The following is a 12,774-nucleotide window of genomic DNA, read 5'->3' as shown; positions in this document are numbered from 1 at the left end:
GATCGGCTCTCGGAGAGACTTCTAGGGCAGAGAATAGCTCAAAAACCCAAGAATACTCAGCACGAGGGTCCAGAAGTGTGGAAAAAAAGTGTGGAAAGACGTGCCAATGACGTCCTATTTATAGGATTGAGGCGCAATACGGCCTGGGAGGTCAATACGGCCCGTATTGAGTTTTTGAACTACAATACGGCCGTATTGAATTCAATACGGCCGTATTGAAGTTCAAAAACTTCAATACGGCCGTATTGGTTTCAGTATGGCCGTATTGTAGTTCAAAAAGCTCAATACGGCCGTACTGAACCTCTGGGAGGGCGTATTGAGCTCCAATCCTCACACACCCTTATTCTAAGCTACTCTAAGACTTCTAGACCTACAAAGAATCATCCTAGGGTCTTCCAGGAGTCCTTCCGGCTGACTTTCCTTCGGTCTTTGAGAGTCTTTGAGCTTTATTTCCGGCCCGGACAATTTTAGGGGTCTACAGACCTCAAACTAATCATATCGAGGTTCGAACTCGACCTCAGATTTGTGTTAAGCGGTTCTTTTTGGAGGTTCGAACTTGACCTCGCACTAATCATACCGAGGTTCGAACTCGACCTCAAATTTGTGTTAAGCGGTTCTTTTTGGAGGTTCGAACTCGACCTCGCACTAATCATACCGAGGTTCAAACTCGACCTCAGATTTGTGTTAAGCGGTTCTTTGTGGAGGTTTGAACTCGACCTAGCACTAATCATACCGACGTTCGAACTCGACCTCAGATTTGTGTTAAGCGGTTCTTTGTGGAGGTTCGAACTCGACCTCGAGTGAGAGCGAAATAAGTTGGTTCGAACTTGACCTTTATTTAGCATAAAACGTAAAATAATGTGGAACTAAGAAAATATGAGTTGAACAGAATGAGTTATTTTATTGATGAATATATGTGCCTCGTTAAAAACCCTCTCAGCCAAAACCCCTTTTTCTATTTTTTGGGACAAAAGACTGAGGCGGGAAAAGAGTGCACAGCTCATTCATACAAGATTTAACTGAAATAAAACTTAAGATGCGTAGCATTCCAAGTTCGTGGTATAGGTTTTCTGCTGAGCTCCTCTAGTCGGTAGGCTCCATTTTCCAAGTCTTCTGAAACTCAGAATGGGCCACCCCAGGTGGGTGCAAGCTTTCCTTCTTACTAGGTCGCCAACTCGGAAAGAGCGAGGTCGCACTCGTGTGTTGTATCTCCGGGAAGTTGGGAGTTTGCAGGCTTCTTCGTGAATTTGGGCTCGTCTCTGAGCTCATCAACCAGGTCGAGGTCGGCGGCTAACTCTTGAGCGTTCTGTTCGTCGTTGAAGGCTTGGCGTCGATGCGATGTTTCCCCAACTTTTACTGGGATCATTGCGTCAGCCCCGTAAGTTAGCCTGTAAGGCGTTTCTTGCGTTGTTGACTGGGGTGTGCAATGATACGCCCAGAGAATGTCGGGGAGCTCGTCGACCCACTATCTTTTGGCATTTTCAAGGCATTTTTTGAGTTCTCAGAGTATCACCTTGTTAGCTGCTTCGGCTAGACTATTTGTTTGCGGGTGTTCCACAGAAGTCGGAAGATGCTTGATTCTGAGTTCCCTAAGAAAGTCTTCAAAGTCTTGCACGATGAACTATTGGCCATTGTCAGTGACAAGGGAATGGGGTATCCCGAATCTACATACGATACTCTTCCAGGTGAATTTTCGTATGTTCTTAGTGGTGATCTTAACTAGTGGGCATGCCTCGATCCACTTGGTGAAGTAGTCGATTGCCACCAAGAGGAACTTAAGCTGACCCTTCGCTGGGGGGAATGGTCCTTGGATGTCCATTCCCCACTGGGCGAAAGGCCATGATGACATCATTTGGTGGAGAGTTTCAGGTGGCTGTCGATGTGTGTTGCCGAATTCTTGGCACTCCTTGCACTTCTGTACGTAGTCTTGGTAGTTTGATTTCAAAGTGGGCCAGTTGATGGAAGAGCATGGGCTAAAGGCCCAACCACTAGAGCTATGGCCAGGAGGTTACTTGAAGATTTGACTGCTTCAGAGCTTAGTGGGCCCGATGGGCTTGGTGGGCCTAGGGTGCTTCTCACTTGGGCTTTGATTGATTGAACACCATGTTTTTATTGTCTTTTATGAGAATAGGAATTTACTTTGTTGTTGGTCTTGTATTTTGACCATAGTTTAGGTTTAGGCTAGTTGGGCCTAGTTTTGGGCTTCATGGGCCTTTGGGCTTTTGATACCCAATATTGGGCTCATTTTCATTCTTGTAATTTTTCCTATTGATTGTATTCACTAGACCATTGTATTTTGGTCATTAGATTAGGTTTTTAGGAGGATTACATTAATAGGAGAAATAGGTTTCATTTAAGCATCATTTAGAAGTAATTTGAATTGAATTTGAGTCACATGGATGGCATGGGAAGGATCCGGCCATGTGAGCCTCAAATTCATTCCAAATCACTCCTAAATGACACTTAGATGAGGGTAGCATCCGTGTGAGTGTGTGAGTTGGCCAAAGTTTGAATTTCAAATTCAAATTTGAAATTCAAACTTGGCGCCAACTTGGTTCACCAAGGTGCCGTCCAAGTTAACCTAATTTTCCCTCCTATAAATGTAACCTTTCTCACCTTGTAACACACTTTTGATATATGAGAATTTTCTGAATATTTCTTCAGCCAAATTCCCTCAAGAGTCACCTGTAGACCCCTAAAATTGTCCGGGTCGGAAATAAAGCTTGAAGACTCTCGAAGACTGAAGAAGGATCAGCCAGAAGGACTTCCAGAAGGCCCAAGGAGGGTTCTCTATAGGTCTAAGAGGTCTTAGGATAGCTAAAAATAGAAAATAGGAGGAATTGGGACCAATACGGGCTGCTTGGGGACCAGTACGGCCTGTATTGAAGTTTTGAACTTCAATACGGCCGTACTGGACTCAATACGGCCGTATTGAAGATTTGTGAACTTCAATACGGCCGTATTGAGTTCAATACGGCCGTATTGAAGAACAAATTCTCAATACGGGCCGTATTGACCCCAGCGCCCGTATTGCTCCTATTTCCTATAAATATGGCGTCATTTGACGTCAATACACACTTTTCAACCATTTCTTGACTCTCTTATTGAGTGTTCTGGGGTTTTTGAGCAGTGCTCTGCCTTAGGAACCTCTCTGGGAGTCAGGACCGGTTAAATCCTCGAGTTCTGAGCGCTTTGCTTGAGTCTCGGATTTAACCGAAGGGGAAATCTTTTTGATTCCCTTAGTCAAAAATTTTCTTCGAGGAGAGTGTCGAGCGAGCTTGTAGAGGGAAGGAGCGCCGCAAAGCCTCCTAGCATTTATTGAGATTTATAAAAGCACGCTCCAAGAGGTTTTCTTTAATTCCCTCCTTTTACTGCTTTCTGTGTGTTTAATTTAAGCATCATGTAGATATTTAAGATAATAATCGTTCATAAATAAAAGGGGTAATTTAGTAATTTTGTGCTATTATTTGTAAAATAATCCGTCATAGGGAACCCGTTAGGGGCGCTGTGGGGTGCTAACACCTTCCTCACGCGTAACCGACTCCCTTACCCGACTCTGGTTATAATGGCCGAAGTCGATTTTTGAAATCGATTGCCTTAACTTCTTTTTCCAATGTTTTGAGTAAAACATTGGTGGCGACTCCACGAACCCTCCCTTTTTACAAAAACCACTAATCCATGGAGGGTCCCGCTTGGGATTAAATTGGATTGGTGAGACTCTTTCAATAATAAATTGGATAAGATCGACGAGGTCTCAGTTTGAGAACAAGTCGTTCTAACAATCCAATACATTTTCAAACAAAAAATAAAAAGAGAGCTCGACCGTCTTCGCGACCGCCGAGGCCCGTTTGGGCCGGTGGCGACAGATGGCGACTCCACTGGGGAAGCCTTGAGAGTCAGTCCCATTTAGTGATGGATTATTTTCAAAATAATAGTCTAAAATTACTTCACTACCCCTCACTTGTATGATAACATGATTTATTATATGGCTTTAATAACTGTTGTTTGTTTAATTTCCGCAATTGTTTGAAATACAAACTGTACACAAACCTTTGCACACAACAGTTCCCTCTATACCCGGGGGCATGAGTGATAATCCATAGGGAGTGGATGTTAGTACGGCCGGTTGATGGGTTTATAGGAGCCTATGAGACCGTTGTCGGAAAAACATCACTCAAGGTGATAACCATGAACTCAAGTCCGACAGTGCGTTGGAACTTTCCATCGGCTTACGACGAGAGGAATTGGGTCCCTATAATGGGGGCACCTTGGGGGCCTCAGACCGGTGAGAACAGTTAGAACCACCTTGAATATGCACTTTTCTGCAGGATACCCCTACCTCGTGATTCGCTCGTGACTGTTCATGGATGAGTGAATTGTTTGTGCATTAACTATGTGACATTGTATGAGCATACATTTGCATTCTTTAAACAAACAACATTCCTATTCTATTAAAATAAGAATAAATAGAAATAAGGATCTTCTAGTACATGGTGTTAACATCTACCTTCATTACATTCATATAGGTAGTTTCCCTTTTCACCCAAAAAAAAACAAACAACAAAAAAAAATATATACAAAAATCCAAAAGAAAAAATACATATTTATCCAAACCAAGCAGTATCATGCATCACATTAGGAAAATCCCGAAAACATGATAATGCTTAGTTTAAATAAACACTATGCATGCATATTCATCTTCATCATCTCATATCATGCATTGTATTGTAGATTATGGAGAGATCTAGGGAGGTGCATGGGCAGTTGAAGAAAGTGGACTTCTTGTTGTACCGTGCCGAGAGGTTGGATCACCTCTGTACCTTGATGCCACGAGAGGCTCGTTTGGAATTTGAGAAATCCTATGGACGAGTTCTCGACTTGATGAAGATCTGTGTGGATCCAGCCTTTCTGAGAGCCTTGGTCCATTTTTGGAGTCTCGATTTGCACTGCTTCGAGTTTCCCCAGTTTGACCTAATTCCTACTCTCGAGGAGTACGAACTCATGCTTCGATGGCCCAAATCAGCCGGGGTCTATATTTTTCATGGAAATCATGTGGCTGTGGAGAGAGTTGCCACTCAGGTCAAACTACCATCACGATCAGCTGCCTTAGTGGGGAACGGCAGTATCAAGGGTTGGAAGCTTGCTATGATAGAAGACCACCTTTCTTCCTTGGCTGGTGAGGGAGATTGGTTAGCTTTCAACAAGACTCTTGCGTTAGCCGTGTTTGGGACGATTCTATTCCCCTTTCACGCTAACACAGTGGACCATGCTGCGATGGACGCTTTCTTCGCTTGGGACGTACATATGAAAAGTCCCGTGCCTGCTATTCTTGCCGACACCTTGCTGTCTGTTCATCTAACACAACAGAAGCAAGGAAAAATCATCCGATGTTGCACCTCCTTGCTGTATGTGTGGGGCATCACGCACTTCTATGCCTCTAGTCATATGGGGACCTTGCCCGATCCATTGAGGAGTTTCTCCAAGATCCCCATGCGCCGCCGATATGCTTCCGAATGGAAGGAAGAGATGGAACAGTGGAGCATTGACCACTTCACATGGGTTTGTCCATGGTTCCGTCCAAGCAATGTATTGATAAGATGCGGCAATTATCCAAGCATACCATTGATGGGCCTCAGAGGTTGCATAGCCTACTCACCTAAATTGGTTATGAGACAACTAATGAGGACTCAAATTGTTCCTACTAAAGAGGAGCTTGGAGGGTTGTGTTTCTCCTTTGATTCCGAACATCAGAGGGACATGCACGCTATCATAAGAGCGTGGGAGAAACCAACCTATGAGGGAGATCTCGAGCTTGGGAAGCCTCGGGTATCCGCCTCCACCGACTATGAGAAATGGAGGAGCGAGAGGGGGGTGTCTCAGCCATCCACTTCTTGTGCAACTACAGCAACAAGGAAGGTGTTGCAAGAACAAGTCGACGCCTTGACCAAGAAACTGGAAATCCAAGGAGCTCAAATGAGAGTTCTTGAGGAGAAAAACGAAGCATCCAGTTTCCTCATTGATGGTCTTCAAAGGCAATGCAAGAAGAAAAACCACGAGATAGAGCGGCTCAAGGATGAGTGTGCTAACCTCAACAAGGAGACTACTCGGACATTCAAAATGCCAAAGATTGAACCGGGTAGTCAACTCCAAGAAGTCAACGCTAAGATAGCACGCCTTGAAGCCGAGCATGCAAAGCAGGCACAGTTGATCAAGGACATGCAAGACGATTTACTCTCGACTCGATCCGACGCACAACAATGGCGGGAAGTCGCTCAACGACAAGCTGCAAACCTTTCCGACTTCCGCAAAAAAGGAAAGGGAAGGATTGGCACAGATGGCCAAACTCCAAGAAGAGAAGGATCGAGCCGAAGACGAGCTTAATGAGTTGCAGGCCATGATCAACTACCATATTCAAAAAGTGAAAGAGGCTCAGAAAATCAGTGAAGATATGAGCCAAGCGGTCCATACGCAGATTGAAGCAATGACACGCCATGTCGAGGAAGCCGAAGAAGAATGGCAAAGACGTATGAACCCGCCTGTGGGTTTCTACCGGCTTTTCTCTTTTTGTAAAAAATTGCTTCAAAGCATTGTATAAAAGTTGTACACTTTCTTCAATGAATAAAAATCATATTTTTGAGATTTATTGCCTTTGCATCTCATTAGTCATTCATTTGCATTTATCTCTCCCGGTAATTAAATAATAAAGATTAATAAAAAGAAAGAATTAATCGATGCGTATATTCAGAATGGATCGCACACCATTGGTAATAAAATGCAAACCAACAACTACGCAAAGCAAGCACACGACAGCTCCGTTGTTGGTAATCAAGACAAATAAAGGGGAAGGTCCGACGCCTTTAAGGATTAACGCTCCAAGGCCTTTTCCCTACGAATCGAATAAGGCTGTGCCGTGGATATACGACATCCACACTTCTGCCGACAGCGATATATCAAACATCGCTGGACTTGGGGGCATGACCAGGAGTGGCAGGATCTACACTCCCTAAGATCTTCATGACAAAGCTCCCAAGAATAAAGGAAAAGAAAAAGAAAGAACCGAGGAAAATAAGGAATCCGAGGAGGAGACTGATGAGCTGTTAAAATTCATCAGACAGAGCGAATATTCCATCGTGGATCAACTTCACAAGACACCAGCAAAGATCACTTTGTTGTCGTTGATCCTAAGCTCCGAACCGCATCGGCAAGCTCTGTTGAAAGTCTTGAACGAGGCGTATGTGTCGCACTCTATCTCCCAAGACAAATTTGAGGGGATTGTTAGTCACATTACGGCTAATGATCACCTCACTTTCACCGATGAAGAGATCCCCACCGAGGGACCTAATCATAACAAGCCCTTGCACATCTCTGTAAAGTGCAAAGAATATCACATCGCAAAAGTCTTGGTAGATAATGGATCTTCCTTGAACGTGATGCCAAAAAGAACTCTCGAGCAAGTGGCAATCAAGGGAGTCCAAATGCGCCCGAGCAACATGATCGTTCGAGCTTTTGACGGATCTAAAAGAGAAGTAGTGGGAGAAATCAATCTTCCAATCCAAGTTGGACCCACTATCTTCAACGTCGAATTTCAAGTGATGGATATCACTCCCGCATACAGCTGTCTCCTCGGCCGACCTTGGATTCATGATGCAAAAGCTGTACCCTCTACGCTTCACCAGAAAGTCAAGTTCATAGTGGGTGACAAACTGGTGACTGTACAAGCTGAAGATGACATACTCATCAGCAAGCCATCCAATATACCATATGTGGATGCAGCAGAGGAAGCTTTAGAAACCGCCTTCCAAGCATTGGAGATCGCCAGTGTTGAAACGTTTCCCCGAGAAATGAAGAAGGTAGCCTCCATGCTCACAAAGAATGGATACTTGCCAGGACAAGGATTAGGCAAGGACTCCCAAGGAATCCCGGAGCTACCCATTATCAAGGATAATCCGGGGAAACAAGGGTTAGGATATGACCCTAGTAAAGATCAAAGAACGAAGAGAAACAAAGATCCATCTCGACGTTCTTTAAGCCAGATCTTTAGGAAGGCCGGTTCACAAGTATCAAGGCCGGTCGTCGTCATCAAGTGTTCTTCTCCTTCTGATAGGGATATGTAAACCTGATGACTATTAGAGATTACTCCTCGGGGACAGCCCGACCCCCGAGCCTCGATAGGGCACATGTTTCCACTGTGATTATAATAAAATCATTCATTATTATTTCTTATTGCTTCTCTTCTTGCTTGCAATAAAATTCTAAACCACGTTATTTAACCCTGTTTGAATAAACATGAATGAGGTTAAAATCATCTTAATAATCAATAAACCCGCATCATTTTTATGTGGAAGTGTGCACGACAACTTGGAGCACCTTTTCTTGGCCTCAATAAATGCCATCATGGATAAAAGAAATCCTAAAAAACAAGAGAGGCTCAGCAGGAAACCCAAAAAAGGGGGCTGCACAAAAATAAGAGCAAAAGACCCGCTAGGAATCCCACAAATGGGTTACCTAGGCAAAAATTAGGGTTACAAAAAATAAACAAAAACAGAAGCCCGCAAAGACACCACAAAGGGGTGTTTTAGGCAAAAGATAGGGCCATCAAAAAGGAAAAACAAAAATAAATCCATGATGGTACCGCCAACAGAATTCAACAAGGGGCTCAAGAAAAGCTATCCAAATTGTCAAAAGCACAATCATTAATAACAAAGATGTGCTTAACTTCATAAGTGTTTAATCAAACTAACCTAAACACTTAAGCCTACCATTGGCCAGCCATTCTTTCAAAATCAATTTTTCAAAAATAAAATTGAATCCCTCTAAAACACAAACTTACAGGAAAAATATATTCTTTCCTTCTCTTCTCTCTTGACCCACGCGATTTTAGAATAATCTAGTGGAAACATGGAGATATAGTAGTCAATAGGAGGGTTGACGTATCTTCTAAAAGAAGGGAAGTATCATTTGGTTGATGGCGCCAAATTCAAACTCAATATGCATCATTCCTCGGTCATAAAAGTCGGCAGCGCACAGTCCGTCTTGAGGAATGGCAAAATCCAAACGAAAAACGCGTCGATTAATTCTTTTGAAAAAATGAATCAAATAGAATTAGATGCACCATATTTGCATACATGCATACAGATGATAGGTGTACAAGAAGATCACTTATTCTCTGTTTATCTTTAAAAAAAAAAAAAAAAAAAAAAAAAAAAAAAAAAAAATCAATCCAATACGCCCGTATTGGTAACTAATACGGCCGTATTGAAGTAAACGTTGAAGACAACGTTTCAACTTCAATACGGGCGTATTAAACCCAATACGCCCGTATTGAAGAGCCAATACGGCCGTATTAAATGAAATACGGGCCGTATTGATTTTAAATTTTGCACACAAACGGCTATGCCAATACGGCCGTATTGAATCCAATACGGGCCGTATTGGCGAAAGCCTGTCTATAAATAAGCCTTTCCCTTTCACATTTTGCATACCAATCTTCATCCTCTGCATCCCTGTTTGTGAGTGCAAACCCCCAAAAAACCCTCAGAGATAATGGCAGAGCCATCCCGCAAGAGACAGAGAGCCCCAGCTCGACGTGAGATGACGGATAGGCACAAGCAACGGCTGGAGCTTATCGAGACATTCAACTTCGAGCCGTCAAGGGTGCTCGACTTTGATCTTCTCCGAGCAGTGGGCTTGGAAGATGACATCAGGAGTAACTTCGACGCCATAGGATGGGGTTTCCTTCTCGATCCTCCTTCTCAGCTGTACCTGACAGCCACGAAGGAGTTTCTGGCTTCCGTCGGCGTTACTGAGTCGACGAGCAGTTTTGGGGAGCAGGTCTGCACGGTTGACTTCTGGATGAACCAGGGGTACCGCTCGGTGACGTTGGATGAGTTCAACGTCCAAGCAGGATTTTTCAGCCGCGACGATCAGCTAGCATTCCGAGATGCCATATGCGAGTGGCCGGAGGAGTGGACTCCGGTTGACATGTGGAGGTTGCTTACGGGCCGAGAGGATTACCATTCAGGGGTAAAGGGCTCCCGGCTCCCGACCGCTCTTAGGATCTGCCATAAGATCCTTACTAGCACCATTCATGGCAGGTCTAGGAGTCCCGAGTCGATCACTCGTCCAGACCTGCTAGCATTATACTGCATGGCCACCGGACGGAAGGCCAACCCTGGATATTTCTTCCTCGAGCACGTGAGGAAGCTGGGGATACGAGAGGGAGGAGAGGCTAGACAGGGGTATATCTTGGCCGCTCCACTCCTTTCACAGCTAGCGAGGACATGGAGATGCCCCGACGGCGAGGAGCCAGGGGCGCTGACGCCCAAGCTGATTGGCGCTTCCACCTTGATTAGCATGAGGATCATTACGAGATCAGGAGAGCGGTATGTACGAGTAGATGGCCCCGATGCCTATGCCGACGTCCTCAATGATCTCGATTTTGAGGGTGGTGACTTCCCGCAGCCAGAGGATGGTCCTTCACAGTCAGACAGGAACTACTTTGATGCCCGCTTTGACGCACTGCAGCAAAGCATCGACACACGACTCGATGCATTTCAGCATAGCGTCAGTACATGGCAGCAGAGTACCGACGCTCGACTAGACACCTTGGTACAGGGGTTCGATAGCCTCTCGGTTTGGCTCCATGGCCACTTCCCCGCTCCTCCACAGGATCCGCCGGCAGAGGATTGAGGACCGGCTTATTTCTTCTTTATGTATATGTTTGAATGGGCTGCGTCCCATCATTATTATTTTGTACAAAATTTCATGCTTATTTAATGAATGAAATTTTTCACTCTTCGAGTCTAGATTCTTTATTATTTCTGTACAGAAAAAGCCAAAACCAATAAAGAAAAGGCAAAAACGAAAAAAAGCCGTAACCAATAAAAAGGCAAAACATAGAAAAAGTCGAAAACGAAAAAGGCAAAAATACAGAAAATCCAACAAAAAGCTTGTACAGAATAATTGAGCCTGGAGAGGCTCGCAGAAATAATACTCCTTCAGAATAATCGAGCCTGGAGAGGCTCGCAGAAATAATACTCCCCAAAGGGAACCTCAGCTCATGAAGCCAATATCCAACAAGAGCTTTCAAAGCAAGATCGTCAAAATCTCCCAAAGGAAGTACGATCATCCAAGTAATATCTCCAAGTCAAAGAACTTCAGACTTCCTCAGTGGAAAGTAGCTCTCCGACTCAGGCATTGAGTGAGGCTAAGCCTGTAGAGGCTTCCTAAATAATACTCTCCCGATCAGACAGAATAATTGAGCCTGGAGAGGCTCGCAGAAATAATACTCCTTCAGAATAATCGAGCCTGGAGAGGCTCGTAGAAAGAATACTCCCTTCAGAATAATTGAGCCTGGAGAGGCTCGCAGAAATAATACTCCTTCAGAATAATCGAGCCTGGAGAGGCTCGCAGAAAGAATACTCCCTTCAGAATAACTGAGCCTGGAGAGGCTCGCAGAAAGAATACTCCCTCAGAATAATTGAGCCTGGAGAGGCTCGCAGAAACAATACTCTTCCTTCAGAATAGTTGAGCCTAGAAAGGCTCGATTCCCCAGAGATATCTCAAGCTTACACTCACGGGCCAAATTCCCCAGTGAAAGCTATCAGAATGCGATCAGCGAAATCCCCAAAGGAGGCCTGATCATCCAAGAAAAATGTCTAAGGACTTTAAACTTCCCCAATGGAGGATAGTTTTCCAACTCAAAAGCGATGAGTGAAGCTAAGCCTGAAGAGGCTTTCTAAATAATACTCTGGGATGAATAAAGACTTCAAATCCCCAATCGCCTACTAAAGAGGCATCTCTTCAAAAGGAAGACCAATAAACTATTCCCCAAGTGGAATTTGGCTCTCAGCCTAACAAATGAACGTCAAGATGATCTGCCTAACAAAAGAGGCCAATCAACATCAATCCCCAGTGGATGATCGCCTATCCAAGAGGCATCCCCACAAAAGGGGAAGAAAATCAAAAAGATTAATAAAATTCCCCAAGCGGAATTTGGCATCCCGCCAAAACATCGAACATCAAGACTATCTGCCTAACAGAAGAGGCCAGTCAAAAAATCAACATGTCAACATCCCTAGCGGATAACAGCCTACACAGAGGCTACAAAACCAGAAAAGTCAAAAAGAGTCACCCGAATAAGGATAACCGGGATACTCCACCAACGTCGACAGGACGTCAGCCAAACATAAGGCATCGCTCATTTCAAAAAGAGCATCTTTGTGTCTACACCCCAAGGAAACAGAAATTCCTCAATGGGCACCAACCATACAATGCAAAGTTGGGACACAAGAACCTATGAGTAACTGCACATCCCCGAGACGGATCCCTGCGTTATCCAGCCCTCAGCGGCATCAAAATCAAAATCAAACCGTCGAAACAGCATCGTGGACTGTGGAGACAAATCAATCACAGATCCCTGGAGAGGGCAAACTCGCCATGCCGAAGTGATCAGAAACACGGAGGCAGACCCTGGAGAGGGCAAACTCGCCATGCCGAAGTGATCAGAAACACGGAGGCAGACCCTGGAGAGGGCAAACTCGCCATGCCGAAGTGAACAGAAACACGGAGGCAGACCCTGGAGAGGGCAAACTCACTTTGCCAAAGTGATCAGAAACACGGAGGCAGACCCTGGAGAGGGCAAACTCAGTACCGAAGTGTTCAGAAAGCACGGAGGTATGCAACTTTCGGCTCGGGCGGCGAGTAAAGTTGTATCTGGAGAGACAGTACTCACAGCTTCCGGCTAGGGCGTCTAGTGAAGCTACCCTGGAGAGG

At 44.7% G+C, this 12,774-nt stretch overlaps 1 protein-coding gene across 1 annotated transcript; it reads left to right on the top strand.

Annotated features, from left to right (window-relative positions):
* Positions 1-3,096: 3,096 nt before the first annotated feature.
* Positions 3,097-10,689, top strand: LOC145953396 (uncharacterized). The gene is made up of 4 exons (XM_083067339.1): positions 3,097-3,347; positions 4,732-6,328; positions 9,539-9,654; positions 10,270-10,689. Exons 2-4 carry the CDS (start codon positions 4,735-4,737, stop codon positions 10,687-10,689), a joined length of 2,130 nt encoding a protein of 709 aa, XP_082923465.1. The 5' UTR covers positions 3,097-3,347; positions 4,732-4,734.
* The last annotated feature ends 2,085 nt before the right edge of the window (positions 10,690-12,774 follow it).

Source organism: Cajanus cajan, chromosome 11 (genome assembly GCF_000230855.2).
Source record: "Cajanus cajan strain Asha chromosome 11, NIPB_CcT2T_4, whole genome shotgun sequence".
Classification (NCBI taxonomy): Eukaryota; Viridiplantae; Streptophyta; class Magnoliopsida; order Fabales; family Fabaceae; genus Cajanus; species Cajanus cajan.
The sequence above is the reverse complement of the archived record's forward strand: the minus strand, read 5'-3'. Positions and strand labels throughout refer to the sequence as shown.